The 20,983-nt window shown below is 48.9% G+C and overlaps 9 protein-coding genes across 9 annotated transcripts; 6 read left to right on the top strand and 3 right to left on the bottom strand.

Annotated features, from left to right (window-relative positions):
- Window positions 1–611: 611 nt before the first annotated feature.
- NCS54_00744500 (Hypothetical protein) lies at window positions 612–3,211 on the top strand (the record flags this gene model as incomplete). The annotated part of the gene is made up of 5 exons (XM_053152873.1): window positions 612–785; window positions 845–949; window positions 999–1,378; window positions 1,432–1,499; window positions 3,204–3,211. 5 exons carry the CDS (start codon window positions 612–614, stop codon window positions 3,209–3,211), a joined length of 735 nt encoding a protein of 244 aa, XP_053008848.1.
- Window positions 3,212–4,975: 1,764 nt separating this feature from the next.
- On the top strand, window positions 4,976–5,302 carry NCS54_00744400 (Hypothetical protein; the record flags this gene model as incomplete). The annotated part of the gene is made up of 3 exons (XM_053152872.1): window positions 4,976–5,013; window positions 5,068–5,152; window positions 5,201–5,302. 3 exons carry the CDS (start codon window positions 4,976–4,978, stop codon window positions 5,300–5,302), a joined length of 225 nt encoding a protein of 74 aa, XP_053008847.1.
- Window positions 5,303–5,920: 618 nt separating this feature from the next.
- Window positions 5,921–7,115, top strand: NCS54_00744300 (NmrA domain-containing protein; the record flags this gene model as incomplete). The annotated part of the gene is made up of 5 exons (XM_053152871.1): window positions 5,921–6,405; window positions 6,443–6,554; window positions 6,611–6,701; window positions 6,752–6,836; window positions 6,887–7,115. The coding sequence occupies 5 exons, from the start codon at window positions 5,921–5,923 to the stop codon at window positions 7,113–7,115; spliced, it is 1,002 nt and encodes a 333-aa protein (XP_053008846.1).
- A 305-nt stretch (window positions 7,116–7,420) lies between these two features.
- On the bottom strand, window positions 7,421–8,980 carry NCS54_00744200 (Zn(2)-C6 fungal-type domain-containing protein; the record flags this gene model as incomplete). The annotated part of the gene is made up of 4 exons (XM_053152870.1): window positions 7,421–7,913; window positions 7,966–8,374; window positions 8,425–8,904; window positions 8,956–8,980. 4 exons carry the CDS (start codon window positions 8,978–8,980, stop codon window positions 7,421–7,423), a joined length of 1,407 nt encoding a protein of 468 aa, XP_053008845.1.
- Window positions 8,981–10,126: 1,146 nt separating this feature from the next.
- On the bottom strand, window positions 10,127–11,239 carry NCS54_00744100 (Zn(2)-C6 fungal-type domain-containing protein; the record flags this gene model as incomplete). The annotated part of the gene is made up of 1 exon (XM_053152869.1): window positions 10,127–11,239. One exon carries the CDS (start codon window positions 11,237–11,239, stop codon window positions 10,127–10,129), a length of 1,113 nt encoding a protein of 370 aa, XP_053008844.1.
- Window positions 11,240–12,060: 821 nt separating this feature from the next.
- On the top strand, window positions 12,061–12,964 carry NCS54_00744000 (Hypothetical protein; the record flags this gene model as incomplete). The annotated part of the gene is made up of 2 exons (XM_053152868.1): window positions 12,061–12,232; window positions 12,285–12,964. The coding sequence occupies 2 exons, from the start codon at window positions 12,061–12,063 to the stop codon at window positions 12,962–12,964; spliced, it is 852 nt and encodes a 283-aa protein (XP_053008843.1).
- A 578-nt stretch (window positions 12,965–13,542) lies between these two features.
- On the bottom strand, window positions 13,543–15,233 carry NCS54_00743900 (Amine oxidase; the record flags this gene model as incomplete). Its single annotated transcript, XM_053152867.1, has 5 exons — window positions 15,038–15,233; window positions 14,735–14,982; window positions 13,883–14,686; window positions 13,789–13,832; window positions 13,543–13,741 (listed from the first exon to the last, which is right to left on the bottom strand). The coding sequence occupies exons 1-5, from the start codon at window positions 15,216–15,218 to the stop codon at window positions 13,543–13,545; spliced, it is 1,476 nt and encodes a 491-aa protein (XP_053008842.1). The 5' UTR covers window positions 15,219–15,233.
- Window positions 15,234–15,842: 609 nt separating this feature from the next.
- Window positions 15,843–17,795, top strand: NCS54_00743800 (Hypothetical protein; the record flags this gene model as incomplete). Its single annotated transcript, XM_053152866.1, has 9 exons — window positions 15,843–15,937; window positions 15,987–16,191; window positions 16,240–16,309; window positions 16,357–16,512; window positions 16,559–16,820; window positions 16,874–17,411; window positions 17,459–17,504; window positions 17,555–17,637; window positions 17,694–17,795. 9 exons carry the CDS (start codon window positions 15,843–15,845, stop codon window positions 17,793–17,795), a joined length of 1,557 nt encoding a protein of 518 aa, XP_053008841.1.
- A 1,279-nt stretch (window positions 17,796–19,074) lies between these two features.
- Window positions 19,075–20,756, top strand: NCS54_00743700 (Hypothetical protein; the record flags this gene model as incomplete). The annotated part of the gene is made up of 3 exons (XM_053152865.1): window positions 19,075–19,527; window positions 19,576–20,640; window positions 20,694–20,756. Exons 1-3 carry the CDS (start codon window positions 19,105–19,107, stop codon window positions 20,754–20,756), a joined length of 1,551 nt encoding a protein of 516 aa, XP_053008840.1. The 5' UTR covers window positions 19,075–19,104.
- Window positions 20,757–20,983: the final 227 nt, after the last annotated feature.

Below are 20,983 nucleotides of genomic sequence, written 5' to 3'. Positions count from 1 at the left end.
CCGAGGCTGGAAACGGGGTTCTGGATTGTTGGCTGACGATGTTCGGAGATGTCACAAAAGTGCCTACGTAACTTGGACCTCGAGAGTTTGTTGGATTGCAAGCTAATCGTGCGAGTCAACATGTCAGGATGCTGCATGTCCGTTCACCAAGCAGCTGGATCGTGTTCCTGCTTCTACCTAGTGCTGATCCCTCCCGGGCTCCCTTGAACCACGACAGTTCGCTTCTTACCAAGTCCCGTTTCAGAATAGCTACTGGTCTGAAGCCTCGCCAAGGCTCGAACGCGATGGGCGTCGGGCGCTGCCGTGGTTCTCCTCGGCTGGCGTTTCCGGTCGGGTGACGCTAGCGTCCGGCAGGTTCCTCCCCAGTAGCTCAAGTTAGAAGCGATTTACTGTCTCGTGCAGGCTTGGGGCTGAACTAGAGGGAGACTAGGCGATGATTTAACGCGGGGAAGAGACTCGAGGGCGGTGACTAGTCTGGGAAGAGGTGTGCATGGAGATGAAGTGGCAATGTTGATAACGGGAGTTGGTTCCATACTTGAGGGGAAACTGCGTTGTTTTCAATTTGAACGGATGCTTGTTTCATGATTGCTCTGTGACTGACCTAAGCCGCCATGGCAGTCGATCCTGATGCGACAACGATTACACCTGAGGGACTGGGACTTGTCCTCCTTACAGTCGCTCTGTTCTACACGCCTCCTTCTGCAATGGTGGTGGTTGCGAGATCCGTCATTAGAATCAGGCAAGGCATTTTTGGGATGGACGACGGGCTCATGCTGACTGGCTGGGTAAGTAATTCTGGAGAGGGCTTATTGGTTCAACATCAGGGCTGACACTAGGCTGGCAGATACTCTTCATCTGCGTTGTGGGTGTGGTATCGAAAGGAACGTATGCCGGTATTGGCGCCCCGGATGAGCGACTAAACGACAATATGCAACGAGATGGCCGGATGGTAAGTGCTCTCAATATGAACAGGGAACCAGCTGACCTTGGGTTGACAGTACATCTGGCTGTCTCAAACTTTCTACTGTTCCTCTTTGATCTTTATCAAAGGCTCCATCTGCGTCACCCTTCTTCGAATCGCCATTGAAAAGACGCACCGCATCATCGTCTGGGTGACACTCGTAGCCTCTGTCATCTCAACCCTCATCGTCATCATCGGGCTTCTTACCATGTGTCGCCCCATCTCAGCAAACTGGGATAAGAATGCGGGACAATGCTCGCCGCCTATTGTCATTACGAGTTTGAGTTATCTTGTGTCCGCCGCTGCGGTGCTTACTGACTGGGTGTGTGCGATATTGCCCGGGTTCATGTTGTACAAGACTCAGATGAAGAGGGCGACCAAGATATCCATCAGCATCATTCTTGGTCTCGGTGTTTTGTAAGAATGATTTCTGTTCCCCGGGTTTGGGTTGCTGATGCTGACTCTGACAGGGCGTCTATTGCTACGATAGTACGACTGCCGTATATTGCCTTTTATGCTCAGCCTGAGAACTACCTACGTATGTTCATTTATGCGTGGTTTTCTTCACGGCTGGCTTTGTTGAGATTGACTTTTTATAAGATAACGTCGGAAATATTGTCCTCTGGTCCGTCTTTGAATTAGGAACCGGAATCATCGCCGGCTCACTACCCTCATTACGACAACTAGTAAAGAACTGGGTCACATTTGATACTACGCATGGAAACTCGCCAGCTCAAGTAACACCATACAATGACACAAGAAGGGCATCGATGATGACCAACACCAGGGCTTTAGCCGGACGTCAGCATATGCACAACAGCGTCATATCAAGTATAGTTGCGGATCGAGATTGGGAGCAACTGGATGAAAATTCATCAAGCCATAAGATCTTTGTAAAGGTTGATGTGGAGATGAGGCCGTTGGAGAGGCCGGCGACGGCTGCGAGGTCTGATAGAGTGTTGGGGAAGCTTAGATTACCGGCATAGCGTAGACCTACCGTATCGACTCAGCAAATCCATCCAAGCCGGTGGGGCCTAGCACCCTTGCGAAGGGGCTGTTCTCCACCACAGCTAACTTGTATAGGCTAGCGAACTTAAGAGGCTCTTCCCCGCAATATCAAGTCAGGGTGTTCAGACAGATGAGGTATTTTCTAATTGATCACCTGTTTTTTCCAATTTGAAGCTATCACAGGCCGCCAATATCATCAAAATGCCCCTTATTGAGAGGTCTACCAATATTACGCCTAAGAAATCAGGCCCAAAGCGAAAACCATTATCACAGCGGACCTATACCCCCCCTAAGCTAGTCTCACGGCGTAAAAATATATATTTACCTCGCAAAAAGCTTAACGTTCTTCTTTGGCTATATTATCATAAGATATATAATCTAGATCATTAGAAATTAGTGGCTAGATACCATAGACCGACCCATCAGGAGGCATCTATCTATTTCATAATTCCCTGGCCTATAATAAGCGAATAGAGCCGTAAAGGTAATAACGCCATTAATATCATAAAACAAAGGTATTCCCCTTATTAGCCGGCCCTTAAGGACGCATTATTTAAGCGTTTTCTCAAAGCCCATAAGAGGAAATAAATCGTGACCACCGGGTGGTTTAGAAGATAAGCTCAAGCCTTATGGACTAAATTATATCTTAACCCTCAATTAGAGAGGGTATTTATATTCTTAAATAGCTAGTGGCTTAGATTTAAATAGCGGCGAGGCATTATTAAGAGGCGGGTTATAAAGGAAGCGACTCGCCGACCTAAGGAATATAAGGAAGTCACGAATAGCTTCCTTCGCTTTATTCATCAGGTATCCAATAATAGCAACACTCTGCGATTACTAAAGCACTAGCTATCCAAAATACATATAAATTATATCCTTAACTTACTAATTCGTCGCTTTGAGAAGAAATATATTTTAAATATCGATGAGACGCTTATTCCTTTTAAATACCTCAATAGAAGCACATAGGAATTACACGGGGCAAAAACCATAGCCAGTAAGACTAACCGCAGCGGGTAGAATAAGAGGTAGGCCACCCTTATGCTATATATCTTCGCCGATAGGTCTATGCGATTAAAGCTAAAAATCATCTTCCACGGCACGGCAGGTCCAAAAGGAAGGATTCACGCCGATAAGGGTTATTTCTATGCACTAGATGTAACTATCGCGTATAACGAGATGGCTTATAATAACAAAGATCTTTTTTTTAATTAGATTACTAATAAATTACTAGCTATATAGGCGAAAACATAAGACTTCCTTTTTATAATAGATATCGCCACTTTTTATAAGACTAATAGGGTTATGGACTAGCTATAGCAATAGAAGGTGACGAGGGCCCTTATCCCTGGGGGCTGCACAGGTCATCTTCAACCCCTTAATATGTCTATTAATAGGCTATTAAAAGACCTACTACGAGAAGAAACGCTTAAGTATATAATAAATAAAGAGGAAAAAGGGAAGATAGAGTGGTCTATGAAGGATAAGAGGATTATGACGACCTAGGTCGTCTTACGGGCTATCTAACGACTTGCTAAATATCCTAATATAATTGCGAAGTTATTCCTAAGCTGCGGTATTAGTATGAGGCCAGACGGAAGTCAGGATCACCTTATATACATCAAGGATATCGACGAGATCGACTTCACGGGCTAGGAGACTGCTACTGAGACTATCATTAAGCCAGAAGAAGTTATGAATAGCCTCATAGACTTTGAAGAGCTTATGTTAGCTGGGGACGAGGATAATACGCCTAAAGATCTCTATATTGGCCTCATGCAGTTGAAGAAGGAACAACTAAAGACGATGGCAAAGGGGCTTGGGCTTTTAGTGGGTGGGAATAAGGATAATATTATAAAACGACTAATGAAGAGATATACACAGGGGTCTACTGCCGAGGACCTAATTTCAGAGGAGAAAGAGCCTGAAGAATATATTATAGTTATACCTTAGTTATGAAGTAGTTCTTCGTCGTCAATATCCTCCTCAGCCCAGAAGAAGGGCTCCCCTTCCTGCCACATAACGGCGATGGCTTCAACTGGGGCATCTTGACGGCCGCGACGCGAGAAGTCTGCCGGAAATGAGGAAGAGGGGAAGATGAGCTGACGTTGTGTTCGTATTTACACTCTAACTATATGAGGAATAGAACGTGCATTGAGCAGGGGTGCCAGGCCCCACCGGCTTGGATGGATTTGCTGAGTCGATACGGTAGTTGGGACAATGAGATTACTCTTTCCACCAGATTTCATCATAAAATATTCTTTGAATTGATAGCTCCTTGATTGTTATTCTAATACCATGGTCTGTCAGTACTCAGTGGATAACCTGACCCTGCTATCCTCACTTGGCCTGAACCAGAACCCAGTAAGCCGTTGTAGTTCGCGTAAACAGTCAACTACAGCAACAGTGGATAACACCGTTATGAGGGCTTGGCTCGGTTAAGAGATTAGCGTCATCTTGTTCCGCCTGGTGGACTTTGCTTGCGCAGGGGTAAAAGTGATGTCCCGACTCGATGACGACATGGCGTAATTAACTGAAACCGTTCAAAACGTCACGCATCGAGATCGACCGATGCACTCATTTTCCTCTGATGATCACTTGATAATCAGTGTTATCATCGAATGGATCGCCGTGACGCTGTTTCGATGATGATGCTGACGGACAAGCCTTGTCTTGGCCTGTGGTTGAGCGGTGACCACAGGTGTCATTATCACCTTTCATGAGCATGGTCTTCGTCACAAAGCCGACCTAAAGCAAGGGAATTCTGCAAAAAAGACGTCATCCCGTATCATGGCGACTATCTGTTGCTTGCATTGGAATTAGTCAGGGCGTCAGAGTCATCGACGTCATCAAAATGCATAATAACGTCTTTGAATATGCTTCAACGAGCTCCAGATCTTATCAACAAGTATTTATATGGATAGGGATTCAAGCAATTCCTGAATGCAGTATCCCAACAGCATCTTCAATCGACTACAGCAACCAATTTGCATACAAACCATCAACATGACTGAGAACACCAACCCCGGTAACTTTGCCAACCGGTGAGCGCTTCCGATCCATCCGCTATGTCCAAATGGTGTCGCTAACGCGCCTAGACCTAAGGAGGAGGTCCAAGAGATTGCTTCCAAGGGCGGCAAGGCCTCGGCTGGCGGATTTGCCAGCATGGACCCCGACAAGCTGGTTTGTAACCACCGAGATGATGTGAAGAGTATTTGCTGACAGTACTAGCGTGAGGTTGCTTCTGAGGGAGGAAAGGCTTCATCAGGTTCCTTTGAGCCTGGTAGTGAGAAGGCTAAGGAGGCTGGACGCAAGGGTGGTCTAAAGTCGTAAGGTATATGATTCAAAGGCATAGACGAGCTCTTTGCCAACAAGCGAAATTGAAATTCATTCGTCTCATACATTGCTATTTGTACTGGCTATCCAAACAGAAGACTCTGCATCATTAGGTAAATTTGTGCTCAGTCCAGCAACAACTCAAGACCCAAGTACTCTAACGTTAATGTGAATCAACTGAAGTCTAGAGGATAAGTGACCGCAAAGTCCTGGAGAGTACCGCTTATTGTGATAAAGCTGGCTGTCAAAGTTAATCTTTCCAACCCCTCAGCCTCATGCCACGATGGTGCAATATTGGCGTCAGTCTGAACTGGAGCCTTGTCGTATTCTGTCCTTATCCAGTGCAATAATGACCTGTACCTACGTAGATGGCGCTTGTCGGATGAATAGCTCCGTCCTGCAAGGGGACCTCAATGTCACCTCGTACGCATTTCGTGGAGGCATGGCGCTCGGCATATTTTGAATACCACGTTGCAGCTAGATCAAACTGCCTTAAAGAGGAGCCGCTGACGCAGTCAAGTTGAGCTATAATACAACCGCCTGCCAATTTTTTCGGGTTTCCTTGCGAGGAACACTTGCAACACTATCTCGACTGAAATCAGATACGAACGAAACATGTCGTCGTCGCGAAAAGTCTGCGTCACAGCCGCTGATGGAAACACGGGCTTCCTAATCGCCGAGTTTATCCTCAAGCATAGAGACTTTTCCAGAAAAGTCTCCGGCGTCGTCGGTCTGGCCTTGGACCCAGACTCGGACCATGCAAAGGAACTGAAGGAGCTGGGAGCCACCATCGTCCGTCATGAACCCGGCCGTCTCCGAGTTATGATAAAGGCCCTCAAGGAAACTGGATGTGATACCATTTGTCTGGTTCCGCCGGCTCATGAGCACAAGATTGAGATTTGTGAGGAGCTGGCGAGGGCGGCGAAGAAGGCGGATATTCCGAACGTTTGCTTGATTAGTTCGGCGGGTTGTGATTATGCAGAGAGGGATAAGCAACCTCGACTGAGGGAGTTTATCGATTTGGAGAGTTTGGTGCTCGAATCCAAGGGAGATACGAGCACGTCGACGGGAACCTCTGCTTGTGTTATCCGGCAAGTTATGTACATGCTTGAGATGGAATGTCTGTTGACGTTTTAGTGCCGGGTTCTATGCTGAGAACCTGCTTCTCTACGCTCCGCAGGCTAAGGAAGAGGGTATTCTTCCACTCCCCATCGGCGAAAAGCACAAGTTTGCTCCAGTAGCGCTTGGTGTAAGGCTAAGTCGTTGCCAACCTCAAGGACATACTAATCAATTTCTTTCTGGTAGGATGTTGCCCATGTCGCTGCCCATGTACTCACAGGCAAGGGAAAGCATGGGTTCGACGACAAGCATCGAGGACAGATGATGGTGGTGACTGGTAAGTTGTTTTGTTGATTTCAGTTGTTCATACTCACAGATGACCTCTAGGACCGACGCTCTGTGCAGGAAAGGAGTTGGCAGCAGCAGCAAGCAAAGCCCTTGGAACCGAGTTGCAGTTTGAGCACATCGCCCAGTAAGTCCTGAAGTCTATGCTACAAGATGCGATCTAACTTCAAGTTACAGAGCGGAAGCGAAAAAGGTTCTCAAGACGCAGTCAGACATTGACCAGTCTGAGCAGCAGTACATTCTCGAGTACTATAGTCTTGTCCGTGAGGGGAAAACCAACTACGTCGCCACCACTGCCTTTCACGATGTGACTGGGGAGCATCCCACAGGGACAGAGAACTTTTTCCAGATGTATCAGTCTGAGATGCGACCGAAGAAAAAGGCCAAGCATGAGCACAAAGGATGAAGGGGAGAGGAGAATCTTGGAGCACGACGCATGCAGAGCTGCATTTGCTGGAATGGATGCAAAGGAGGTTAAGGGCCGCTTCAAGCCCGCTCTACTGAAGATTTTGGGTGTTTTGACGTTTGTCTTATCAAAAGCGTCTGGCATGACATGAAATTCATGAATCATGATCGAATTATGTACAAGTAACGAGTTCTGATTCCCAGCTGAACCTCATCGAGTAGTGACTGTTGTTCCTCTTTTCAGATCCAAACTGGTAGGTTTCCTTACTATGTTGCGCCGGGCACGCCTTATGAACCGTAACTCATTTACATGATCAATATGGGGGTGTCGGTGCTAACAATCTCGGTCCATCTCCGAGTGCCCTGCATAGACCAGATAGTCTTGAGTGCTTGCAACGCAACAGGGATACTACCAAAACCTGTGACCTGGTAAAGCGATTTCAACCGCCCAGAGAAGAACTCTCGATGTTCTGGAAGAGTACTCTCTGCAGCTGCGATGAAGTATGTCCAAACAAGAGCGTGAGCGCCTTTGGTGCTACAGTCCAGTCCGAGGACTTTTTGCCGCATCTGCTCTATCAAGTGGATGGACTCGTCTTGGCTGAGCGAGGATTCGGCGCGCCTTCGGTATATCCCGCAGGCGTCGTGGATGGCTGATCTCATGAGCTCCATGTTGGCGTAGTGCTCTGAATCTGGGCCGAGATCTGGATATGACATGAAGTCGAGGTAGTCGTCGGCTGGGCTAGCGAGAACATTGAGTCCTTTTCTCTCATCTGAGAGGGGAAATCCGAAGAGTTGGAACCTGCTTGATGGTCAGTTATGCTTGGCTTAACTTTGGAAGGGAAATGGATTACATCTTGATCTGCTGCAAGAAAAACTCCCTGAGGCTTTGTGGAAGTGCGGCAATGGATTCCGGAGACTGGGCGAGACAGTTGAGCATCTCCAAAAGATAGGTGTAGTTGTCGGCGCCTGTGATGGTTTCGCCAACGAGAAGGACCAAGATTGTCGCTAGAGTATATGGGTTAAATAGTTGCTCCGGAGTGAGCTTAAAAGAATCCCTGCGGAGCTTTGTAACGATGGCGTGATGACCTGCTTCCGCTGCAGGCCGAAGTCCTGGGGCTTTCTGTGCTAGATGGAAAGCGGATACAACTGAGACGGCTCGTTCAAGAACTTCGTCTTGGCAGGCGAGGGGGAGGATGATGTCTCGGTAGCCGTTGCTGAAGATGTCTAGTACAACCATGGCTGGGGCTACGGTGTTGGCGACTAGCTATGTTAGCCAACGAAATACACGCGTCTGAAAAGCGGGAGCATACAATGACTGAAGAGCATTCTCGTATGAGGACGGGAAGATTCGTCCGGTGCTGGACGAAGGGGAGTTTGATATGCATAAGGAACGATGACGCTACATCTCTCGGATGGTGTGTCTGACACCTCGGACACACTGTCATCAGTGCTTGAAGACGCCGAATCTGGCACAGCTTCGGGGCTGCTAGAAGAAGACTTCTCAGACTCCTGGGATCTCCTAACGCGTCCCTTCTTGACACGTTGTCCAGCATCAACCCAGCGATAGCTCTTTTCAGGTTGATTGAAAACGATGCTGCTCTGAGGTGCACTAGGCCTCGATGCGAGGTTCAGCGTCTGAGTGCCTGGCGTCCTGGGGTTCACGACCATGTGGCTACTGAAGCGACACCGTAGACCCTGGCCGGAGCAGGAGATGCCCTTCTTCTGGCACTTGAGGCATTCTGGCTCTGTCTTGTCGCACTTGAGGCGCCGCTTGCAGCATTCGTAGCATCCTTGGAGGTGTCAGCATGGCAGGGTTTTATAACGCGTTGGACGGTGGCTACCATTGTTTCTTTTAGCCAACGACATCTGCAGGGGGGTTCAGGAGAGCCACGTCTCTATCGTGTCCTCAAAGGGGCAGGGTTCAAGCAGGTCAAGGCATGGGTTGGAGACTTGTGTTCTTTGCTTTTGACGAGGTTGTTGTCGGTTATTGTATTGGCTCATGCCGAGAGCTGAGAGTGGGGGCTTTTTTTTTGCCCCCGTGACGAAGACGAAGCTCGAATCTTCATTCGTGGGGTTCGTGATTGGTAGATTGGTTGACAGCCTGGAGGGCGCTAGAGCCCGATATGGGCACCTCAACCGGGGTCGCCGGAGAGTATCGAGGTTGCTGACGGTATTTGTGAAAGTTGCGTGTGCATTAACTGGATTAAGATAATAAATTGCTAGAATAAGGGCTTGTGAAGATTGGTGCTGACAGCTTTACTCAACAGGGATGGTGTTGAAGAGTCATGGCCGAAATCAATACCGAGTTTGCAGGAAGAAATGCATGTGATTGTCAACCCCTATTAGTAATGTTGCAGTATGTCAATAGAGTCAAGTGCCGAGGATCTATGAAACTGCCCTTCGGAACTAGAATAGTATTATCCAGGGGCGTTTCAGCTGGAACATTCAACCCCATATGCCAAGATTCTTGGTTCAGCTTCCTGGGTTAACCATTGTTTACACACCTGACCTACACCATGCACATCCGTTGAAAGTTCTAAGCCCGCTTGATTATAGTCTATTTATGAGAGTCTTTTTCACAATTCTAGCAAACATGTTGTTCTGTTGCCATGCAATGTTCCATCTGAAACAGCGTCTCAGACATGCGCCCTGGTCTGTAAAGCGGTTGCAGATGCGGGCCGCTTTGGATCCAGTTACTGTGCCACCTGCAACTTAATTTCTCACCTTGACGTTTGGGTTTAGATCGGCGGCAACACAATGTAAGTCTACCAAGCACGAGAGTCGAGAAATAAACGAGACATCAGAATATCAAGATGGTTAATCACCTAGCTCCTCTCAAGCATAATAATTAGCTAAAGATATACAATAATAAGGTAAAGCCTTTAAGCTTCTTTGCCTATTCTTATTCTACTCTATTCCTTATCTTTAGGGGAGGATAAGCTAAAAGGTTTATACTGGTGTCTCTCTTTTTCATCGACCCGGCCGCCAAAGTATCGGTTTTTGTTCAGGGCGCTATTCGAGGTCTTTCATTATAGCTGATCGTGGGTATTCAAGCCACTCATGCCACTCGGACCCGAGATACTCCTCGATGAGACCTAATATGTAAACTCCAGCATCGCCAACCTGCCACATGCTTCTTCCATAATGTAACAACAAAGCGTAATAGCCCAGAAGGATTAGAACCTCGGGTCTCCTGATTGCCAACAGGTTCGTGAACTCTGGCGGTGCAAGCATCGTCCATGTGAATATCATCCCAAACCGGTTTGCCCCATCAGGCAAGGCGTCGAACCCGAGCTGTAGGTAGTTGATCGCTGTTAGACAGGCTTCCCTCTCCTCCTGGCTTAGACCTTCTGCTTTTTCTATCAGCTCCTTGATGCGTTGGCAGTGATTGCCTCTCGGAGGCTGTGAAGTGTTGCCGGAGCTCCATGAAAGGATCGGTTCCAGCTCTGACTCCAACAGCAATGGCCATGCAGCACGAACGATAGTATAGATACTACGGTTCATCTCTATACACTGCACGTAATGAGCCAGGAAGCCTTCCAAGCCCCCTGGTTCCCGCCTGCAAAGAGAGTCGGCCAGAAGGTGATGACCAAGAGCCACCGAGAAGAGGAGGATTGCCACGCAGTTGGAGCGGTTCACTTCTGGTCTGGTGGTGTTGAAGAGGGATACGGCGCGGGTCTGGAGGGTGACAGCTTGGTGGAGGTAGTGAGGGGCGCGATCTGGATTGAGAAAGGCTAGATGGCGGGCTGAAAAGGCTAGCAGCTGATATAATAGATATGGAGCTTCTAGACCCGTCTTAAGAGCAATGGACAGGGTTGAGAAGGTGCCTTGGAGGTCATCGCCGAGGTTGAACACGCCCTTGTCGGCTGTTAAGTGGATTAGAAGTTCCATATGGGCCAGGTTGATGATGTCGTCGGAGTTTGGGGCTATGGGAGTGACTTCAGGTGCTGGAGTAACACCGGATGACGAACTTGGACTGTCGACTGGACTTTTTGGCCGTTCATCTTGAGAAGAGCTCAAGGGGTTCTGGGTTAGTGCTTGGGATGTGAAGCTGCAGTTACGACCAGAGACGGTGCAGAGACGGCATGCCGGACGAGTTTCATCGCACTGATTCGTCAAAAACATGTGAGTTGGCTATGAGACATATAGGTTGCATCGTTTAGAGCAAGTACCTTGACGTGCCGTTGCTTGCTGTCATTCAACGTCAGTACATGCTCAGGGGTAAAGCCGGGTACATGGATTCAAGCCACAGCCTTAAAACTCACCACTCTGTGCAACCTCTACGGGACTTTTTGTGGCTACGGCGGAGCATCTGGTAGTAGAGGGTGGTGTGATGGGGATGATTAAGATGGGGGAACAGGTACTCTCCGCGCAATGCGCGATCAGGCCAAGATCCACAAAGCTGGATGTTTATACGAGAGTCGACAGGAAGAAGGACGCGTGGATAGAGACATTAGGAGTGAAGAAGCTGACTTGCTTGTGGAAAGACGCATCATCACGTCGCAAGGGCACTTGGTCGCTAATCTGTCAGAGGAGCTGTACCCCTGTTCAAGCCACTCGGAGCTAAACCCAACACGGGAACAGATCAGGGCGATCCCTTGTAAATCTGATTAGCTAACACGCGTGTTCGTCTTTTTTGCCATCTACCCTGGATGGGGCTTGGATGTCCAGGTTGAGTGGCAGGACATCTCTACGAACACGCGTGTCAGCAACCGAGATGGGAGTAAGACTATTGGTTGATCGTATGGGGAAGAAAGGCATGGGATGAGATCGTGGAGGTTATAAGGGATGTTACCGTCCCTGATCACCCTTCTTAGTTCTTCACGCCGATAACACGCCATTGAACCATATCCAAGCCAACAATATCCGAGTTATCAAATCACTGCCCACTCGAAACGGTCAAACATCAAACTGCGTCAATACCGAATGTCAACCCCCCTCTGAGCATGCCGACTCTGCAAAAGTACAAGGGCCTTGTCTACCTGTGGCAATACGTGCCCAGTCTCCCGGGCTCCATAACATTCACCATCCTCTTCACCGTCATCACCGTGGCACATGGATGGAAAATGTTTAAGACGAGACTATGGTTCTGCATGCCATTCTTTATTGGCGGTATATGTGAGTTTGCTTATAGACTCCAACTGTTCGGCTAGCTTACGCCGTGTCTTAGGTGAAGTGCTTGGATACATCTTTCGAGCAGCTGCTTGGAACACTACTGAATCATTGATCTTTTACATCATGCAGGCCATCTTCCTGCTCATACCGCCCGTCTTCTTCGCCGCAACGCTGTACATGGTCTACTCCCGTCTCGTCAGAGCCCTCCAAGGTGAAGAGTTCTCGCTCATTTCTCCCCGTTGGACGACAATCATATTCGTCCTCGGCGACTTGGCGACTCTCAACGTTCAATCTAGCGGTGCAGGTATGCTAGCCGACGACGACGACAACAGGGTCGCGACTGGCAACAAAATCGTTGTTGCTGGGCTGATCCTCCAGGTTCTTCTGTTCATTGGCTTTATGATCTGTTGTCTTGTCTTTCACTTGCGGTACAAGGCTCATCTGACTGAGAGCTTCACCGTGAGCCATGTTCCGTGGAAGTCGTGCCTGCATATGCTCTACTGGACATCGATGATGGTCTTGGTGCGGAACGTCTTTCGGGTGATCGAGTACATTATGGACAAGGAAGGATATCTTCAGCAGTACGAGTGGCCGACGTTTGTTTTTGACTCGGTGTTGATGTTTCTGGTCATGGTTGCCTTTTACATATGGTATCCGAGCAACCTTCAACCCAAGTCAAGGGAGTCTATGGTGGAGCTCATGTCGAACGAGGGCGGTAATTCTCCCGAGCACTAAGACATGATTGGGCTGGTCTGACTCGTTTCTTGAATCGAGCAAACTCTGGATTTTACGGGCACTTGTTGGCTCCAAGGGTTATAATACGGTGGCATAGGGAGGTTAAAGGCTACATTGGCGAGTCTGGTGACTGAGTTGGGCTCGTATCTTCATTAGTTTTCTTTCCTGCTTTTCTTATGTCCTAGTTTATTTTGTTGGCATTTATACAGCTTATTCTAAATAGAAGGAATACCCGGCATCTACGGTAGCGAAATATACAAATTTGGCTGGAGTCTTTCTCAGATGGGAGCGTGAAAGACTCGTATGGAGAAGAATGACCTCTGGGCTTGGAGTAAAGGTTGAAAGAGTTAGGGATAAACCAGATGAGATTGTTTGAATGCAAAAACATGTGTAAATTGATAATGATATAAATGTTGTTGACTCCATGTCCAAAGCGGAATGCAACGGCCAGCCCGACCTTTTACGAAGAAAGATATGCTATGAGCTATGAAACACGTACAGCAGTGCTATAAATACTTTTTGTGTACAAGAAAGAGATCCTAACTGATCACTTCAAACGAAGAAAAGACAAGACCGTCTCAAGCCAACTTAGGCTTCGCTGGAGACTCAACCAGGTCCCTTCGAACCGACATGGCCGCGCGAGTTCCTTCCTCAATCGCACCATCGATGAAGCTTCGCCAGCCAAGAGCCCAGTCTGAGCTTGCAAAGTAAATGTTGCCTTGCTGGGCTCGCATGTCTGAGAGGTGGTTGGAAAGGAGGCCGGGGGCGGAGAAGAACCTGAGAAGTGTTAGTCAAGGTCAATGCTCAAGGACAAGGTTACTTACCAGGCGCCCTTTGCAAATTCGTCCCTGGACCAATTGTGGAAGACCTAATGATGTTAGATGAGATGAGCTTCTATATCTTTTGCTTTTGACTTACTATGCGCTGGATGTCCATGGGAACCAACCCCTGCAGGGCCTTCTTGGTCTCGTCAATGTTATCTTCAGGGTGAAAGTGCTGATGCGTTCCACCGAAAGCAACGATATGGGTGTTACCAGCTGGTGTGGTTCCATCGCCAAGAGCGTAGTAGAGATTGTTGTGAGGGTAACTGATACCAGTGTAGGAACGCAAATCTTTCTCGCGAATCTCGGCGTGAACCTTGATACACTGGTTGACATGTCCAATGTCTGCAGCCGTCTTCTTTCCCTGGAGCAAAGGAGGATCAAAGGTGACGGCGTTCAGGACGTTGAGGGGCATGGCGCTGATCAACTTCTTGGCTCGGTAGGACTGACCTCCCCGAGTGGTTACTGTCACGCCGTCCTTTGTGCTCTTGACGCTGGCAATAGGCGAGTTGAAGGAGTAGGTCAAGTTACCACTGGCCAGTGCTTCACGGAAGAAGCGGATAGCAAAGCTTGATTGACCACCGCGAAACTTGTACTTTACCAGATACCGAATGCAGCCGTCGTACGAGTACTCGCAGAGAGCCCACCAGTGTAGAAACTCGAAAAGACTGGTTGTCTCGAGGGTACCGCCGCTGCAGAGCAGAACAAAGGCTTCAACACCGATGCGCTCGTTGGGTGTTAGAGAGTCTTTGATCTCGTTGATACGGTCCGCGACGGAGATCTTGTCGTATTGGAGGGCTTCGGGTGTAAAGGCGGCAGAGTGGGGATAGGGGATGACTCGTCTGCCTAGGTCGCCGTCGACGTTGACGAGCTTGCGGAGGCCAGAGTCCATGATGGCGTCCTATGATAGTCAATAACTGATAGTAGGCTAGGGCAAGACTGTACTGACCTCTTCTTCGTGGCTAAACTGCTGGGTGCCGTCAGGACCAGCCAGGAAGTATTGGTTGACACCTCCTGTAAAGTCATACGAGATCTCAAGCTCATCCTGCATCTGGTATCGGAGGATCTCTCTCCAGACGTTAGGCTGGCCCCAGTAGACCCATGTGCCGCCCATCTCGAATGGGTATCCGCCCATGTTGGATGACCATGAGCGGCCGCCGATGCGATCGCGACCTTCGAGGAGGAGGACCTTGAGGCCTGTAGAAGATGATGTTAGTAGGCAGCTATAACAATGAGAGAAAGGGAGACTTGCCAGATACAGAGGTGTCTCGAGAGGCTGTGAGTCCGCAGTATCCTGCACCAACGACAATTACATCAAAGACGTCTGGTGATGCATTGTTGAGGTTGGTCGGAGGTTGAATGGCACCGATGCAGGGAACACCTGACTTGAGACCCTGCTCCTGCGTCCAAGAAAAGCCATCTCTGGAAGACATGTTGAAAGAGTGCACAATGGTAATTTGCGAATAATTGGAATCCTGAAGAGCTGATAGCCGTTCACGGGGAAAGGGAGCCATTATGTACCCTTTGCAACCACCACGGACCGTCCAGAAGAAACTAGCCAAATGGCCACAATAAACATCCTGCTGATACCAGATTTCCCTTCAAGGAAATTCCTCGAGTACCTGTATCTCGGGAGTTGATATCATCAAGATCACGACCCTTGCTGCCCATGCGGACCTCTCGCAAAATTACCTCTTTGGGTTCGTCATTTATCCATCAAAAGGACGCTACTGCACCCCGCGTTTTGACACCGCCAACCCGGAATGCGGAGATTCTCGCAAAATTACCAGAAGCGGTAAACATCCCTCGTTATCAGAGCGCCACCTTGTCAAGCTAGACGTTGTGGCGATGCGATATCTTTGATAGAGAACTAATTTCAACCTCCTCATCTTGTCTTGGGACCTGATTGTGCCGTTGGCCGACACGGTCCGAACTGTCCGAGGATCAACGAGGGGGTCTTTGACACACGTTGCTTGTGTGACGGCTGGAGGAAGATAAATGGACGGCTTGTTCCCGTGCCAAAAGCTCTTTAACACATCTGACAACTTCCATCAAAAATGTCTGAATCGACTCTATCGAACCCCCATGAGGGCCACCTGCAGCCTCGACTGTCGAGGCTGACCATGGTGGCCATGGCCTTTGCCATCCTCAAGTAGGTACTCCTCCTCAGACAGAATGCTCGATGACTGACTGGTGTGCAGTACTTGGATTGCCCTCGCTGGATCCATCGGTCTCGTCCTCCCCTCGGGCGGTGCCGTATCCCTTGTCTACGGCTTCATCTTTTGCGTCCTCTGCAACTTTGCCCTCACCTCGAGCCTTGGAGAAATGGCAGCCATCTGGCCAACGGCCGGTGGACAATACCATTTTGTATTTGCCTTGTGCACTGAGAGATGGAGGCGGGTCATGGTATGGACATATACATCCCTGCTTGTCTACGTTGCTGACATGTTGTAGAGCTTCTGGGTCGGCTGGATCAACATTGGCGGCTGGCTTGTCGTTGTCACCGTCCAGGGCTTCTTTGCTGGTATTTACGATCAATCTCCGTGTCGTATATATGCTAACTTGGGATAGCCCAGTTCATTTGTGCCGCTGCTGTCGTGGCATCCAACGACAAGTTTGTCGTGACTCAGTGGAGCACCTACCTGATCTTCCTAGCCATCCTCACCTTTGCAACCATCGCCAACATCTTTGGCAACAGAATTCTCGGCCGATGGAATGATGCAGCACGTAAGTCTCCCATTAAATTCCAGCAGTTCCCATCTGACTTGAGCAGTCTTCTGGTCCGTGTTGGGCGTCATCATCATCGGCATCGTCCTCCTCGCCATGTCCAAGAAGAGCGATGCGTCCTTTGTGTTTACAAACTTTGATAACCAGACTGGCTGGTCTGATGGCATGGCATGGATCCTTGGCCTGCTTCAGTCAGCACTGTCACTTATTGGCTTTGATGTCGTGCTGCATATGGCTGAGGAGATGCCAAACCCTGCTAGGGATGCACCCCGAGCAATGGTATATGCCATTGCAGTTGGTGGAGTTACGTGAGTCTTCCGAACAACTCTTCTCTATGCACCTTTGCTAACTGATGCGAAAGGGGCGGCGCCTTCATCCTCATCATGCTCTTCTGTCTCCCTGATATTGCTGCAATCACCTCATCGGCCACCGGCATGCCCATCGTCGAGATGATCCTCTTGGCAACAAAGAACCGAGCAGCAACCACTATCTTGACCCTTATGCTAGCAGTTTGTTTCATCAACGGGACAAACGCAAGCACCACAAGCGCAAGCCGACTCCTCTTTGCCATGGCTCGTGACAAGGGCATCATCTTTCCAGATTACTTTGCCCACATTCAACCTGGTCTGAATGTCCCGATCCGAGCAATTATGCTCTGCTACCTTTTTAATGTTGCGTTTGGTCTTTTGTACCTGGGTCCTAGTGTGGCCTTTGGAGCTTACATCTCTTCGTGCACGATTTTGCTCAACGTTTCTTATGCATTCCCCGTCATCACCCTCCTTATCCGGGGTCGGGGAATTCTAAAGGCGCACCAGAATGCAGACACACCTTTCAAGCTAGGAAGATGGGGATACGCGGTTAACTGGCTTGCTTGCATTTTCGTCGTCGTCACTTCCGTTGTAAGTCCGACTCGACTTTGTTCCAGTATTTTTCTGACCCCGACTAGTTCTTTTGCTTTCCGACAGCAATTCCGGTTTCGGGAAACACAATGAGTAAGTGTTGCCGATGGAGTGCTCGTGTATGCTGTGCTAACACACCCTAGACTATGTGTGTGTCGTTATTGGCATCTTGGTGGTCCTTATTGCCCTCTACTGGCTCTTCTACGGTCATCGCTTCGAGGGACCGGTAAGTACATCATGTTTATGTAAATTAAATATTGAAATCCTGACTCTTTGTGATAGAAATTCGACGTTATTCTGGGGGAACAGGCAGAGAGCATTATAACTAACTCTCGCCGGCGGAGGGATGACAAGGAGAAGGGCGTTATCGACCAGAGTGGATGAGAGGAGGGAGTGAACGGGGTGAAACTGATCTAGGCATAAACCCAAATTGACTTTTAATTACATGATTTCTGATGTGACTCTTGTAGAAAATTGCAACTGTCTCTCAACCTGTATTCTGCTTGTTACAGACTACGATGGTGAACTACTGGCTTTGTGACCTGGCCAGTTTGGCGTGGGGCTACAGAGGTTGGATCAGCCTGAAAGCCTTTGTCTCCCTTGCCAAACTCAAGGCGCTCTTTGATTTTTAATACTGCAACGTTCTGGAACAAACAGGCACTGATGTTGGTCGATTGCCTTGTTTTAATCATCCCAGACGGGTGCAGTAGTGTGTGAATCTAGTCCATTGTGCAATGAAGCGCAGGGCGCTAACTATAAAGGGTGGATTATGGATAAGGCCACTGCCCGAGTTGGTGTAGCGGAAACATCCTGTTTGGCACGCAGTTCAAAAAGCATAAAACTGTGCCCTGAATAAGGGGGTCAGGGAGCTAGGTTCGACTCCTAGACTTGGGGCTTCTTTTTTCTCACTCTGAGCAATTTGCTTAGTGCGTTGTGATTTCATTCTTTATGCCAATGCTGCATGATGTCTTGTTGTTTGCGCACGTACTGGAAATCCCGTCCTGTGACATAGACTAGCCGCATAAGGGAGTTTGTGGATCAATTTGCTGCCCGAGGTGGTGTAGCGGTAACATCCTGCGGTGACACGCAGTTTGCCAAAGTCAAACTGTGCCCTGACTCTGGGTCTGGGGAGCTAGGTTCGACTCCTAGTCTTGGGTCTTTTTTTTTTTTTTGCAATCTTTACTTTCAATCAATGATTTAATTCTTCTGCTGTTGTCGCGCAAGTCTGCCTCTCTCACTTGTGATTGAGGCGTGACACGGGCTAACCGTTTACAGTATTTCATGGGTCCACGTACAGCCTGCCTGATGTTGTCGTATTCTTGTTCGAATCCAATTCTCGGCATTTTTGCTTACTGTTTCCTCTGTCTCCCCTTCTTTTTGGCGTATAAGAATTTTTAGTCGCATGATCCATTAAGTTGTCTCCATAGGCCTACATAAATTGGGGTAATAAGAATGGTGACTGGCGGGATGAGAAGCCCTACAAGAGAGTAGAAACATTGGGAAGAGCTGGCAATCGCAGCTTCCGTTGCACTTATGTGAACCCCAGCCCCTTCACCGCCCTGGTTCGCTAGCTTACTCATCCGGCGATAGCGATGTAAAATGAATCGAACGGATGATGCTGACAGTCTGACCACTTGTAAAAATTGTTCTTGGTGTGCTCTCAAAAGGGCAAAAAGCTGCGACGCACACTCCAATGGAGTCTCTATATGGCAGCTTTCGAGCCCTGCCGCTCTCCATCTCGATCCCTCTTACTATCGGCCTCGTCGTTGTCATCGCCATTGTCCGCAATGTGATTGGGCAGCTGTACTTCCCCGACCGGAACCGCCCGCCCGTCGTCTTTCACATATTTCCGTTTATTGGCAGCAGTGTTCAGTATGGAATCGATCCGTACAAGTTCTTCTTTGACTGCAAGGCCAAGTATGGGGACTGCTTCACTTTCATCCTGCTCGGGAAGCCGACTACCGTCTTCCTCGGACAGAAAGGGAATGAGTTTATCCTCAATGGCAAGCATGCTGATTTGAACGCCGAGGAGGTGTATGGAAAGCTCACGACGCCTGTGTTTGGTAAGGAAGTGGTATATGATTGTTCCAATGCAAGGTTCATGGATCAAAAAAGAGTATGCTATCACCCAACCTATTTCTTGTCCGAGTCTGACCACTCTTAGCTTCTGAAACTTGGCCTGACTACAGAGGCGTTGCGTGCTTATATCCCAAAGTTTGTGAAGGAAGTTGAAGACTATGTCAACACCTCGCCCTACTTCAAAGGAGAAACTGGACAAGTCAACATCACCGAGGTCATGGCTGAAATCACCATCTACACGGCTTCTGGCTCGCTGCTGGGAAATGAGGTCCGGTCCATGTTCGATAGCACATTTGCTCTTCTCTACCGCCACCTTGACGATGGATTCCAGCCCATCAATTTTGTCATGCCGTGGCTTCCTCTGCCGCAGAACCGACGTCGCGACCACGCCCGCAATGTCATGGAGGGATTGTTTGCCAAAATTATTCGACAGCGTCGCGAACAAGGGAATCAAGGTGACGAGACCGATATGATCTGGACCCTTATGGATGCACAGTACAAGGATGGCACAGTTCTCCCGGACATACATGTCGCGCGGTTGTTGATCGCTATTCTCATGGGTGGTCAGCACAACACAGCAGCAAGTGGCGCATGGCTCTTCCTCAACCTCGCCCATAAGCCGCATCTGGTCGAGGAAATGTACCAAGAGCAGCTTGAGGTTCTTGGCTCACCACCAGCTCCGCTGACTTGGGAAAACGTGCAGAAGCTGACGCTTAACGGTCAAGTCATCAAGGAGACTCTACGTCTACACAGCCCCATCCACTCGATCATGCGCGAAGTCAAATCCCCCATGCCTGTACCAGGCACCGAATGGGTTGTCCCTCCATCGCACACCTTGCTCGCATCCCCTGGCACTCTTGCACGATCTGAAGACTTCTTCCCTCGACCCCTGGAGTGGGATCCCCATCGCTGGGACAAGGTTGACCCCCTCGAGAAGCCAGTGGATGATTCGCAAAAGGTTGATTACGGGTTTGGCATGATGAGCAAGGCAGTGAGCAGCCCGTATCTACCCTTTGGTGCTGGAAGACATCGATGCGTTGGCGAGCACTATGCGTATGCGCAACTCGGCGCCATTGTCGCCACCTTTGTGAGACTGCTTCACATCGAACAAGTTGACCCCAAGGCGCCGATTCCGGCAACAGATTATTCGGTGAGTTCTGATGTATCCTCTCATGTACTCTGTGCGCTAATAGTCGTCCACAGTCAATGTTCTCCCGACCGATGAATCCTGCGATTATTAAATGGCGTCGTCGCAAGCCCGAGTAGGGAACCTGTGGGATATCCGGCCAGAATAAACCGGAGATGCTGAGGACAACAGTGGTCCACGTACCGGGTGGGCTGTGAGGGGTTCACGTCGGTGGATTGTGGTGATCTGGTCTAATCGGAATTGAACGTCTCGCTAGTGACCTAGATAGACCAAATGTAAAAGATGGCGCGGGATATAGAGTGCAAGCGGAGCAATACACGAAAGGTCATTCTTGAATTAATTTCAC

The sequence above is a fragment of the Fusarium falciforme genome, chromosome 5, assembly GCF_026873545.1.
Source record: "Fusarium falciforme chromosome 5, complete sequence".
NCBI classification, from domain to species: Eukaryota; Fungi; Ascomycota; class Sordariomycetes; order Hypocreales; family Nectriaceae; genus Fusarium; species Fusarium falciforme.
Note: the sequence above shows the minus strand (reverse complement) of the source record. Positions and strands in the feature narration are given on the sequence as shown.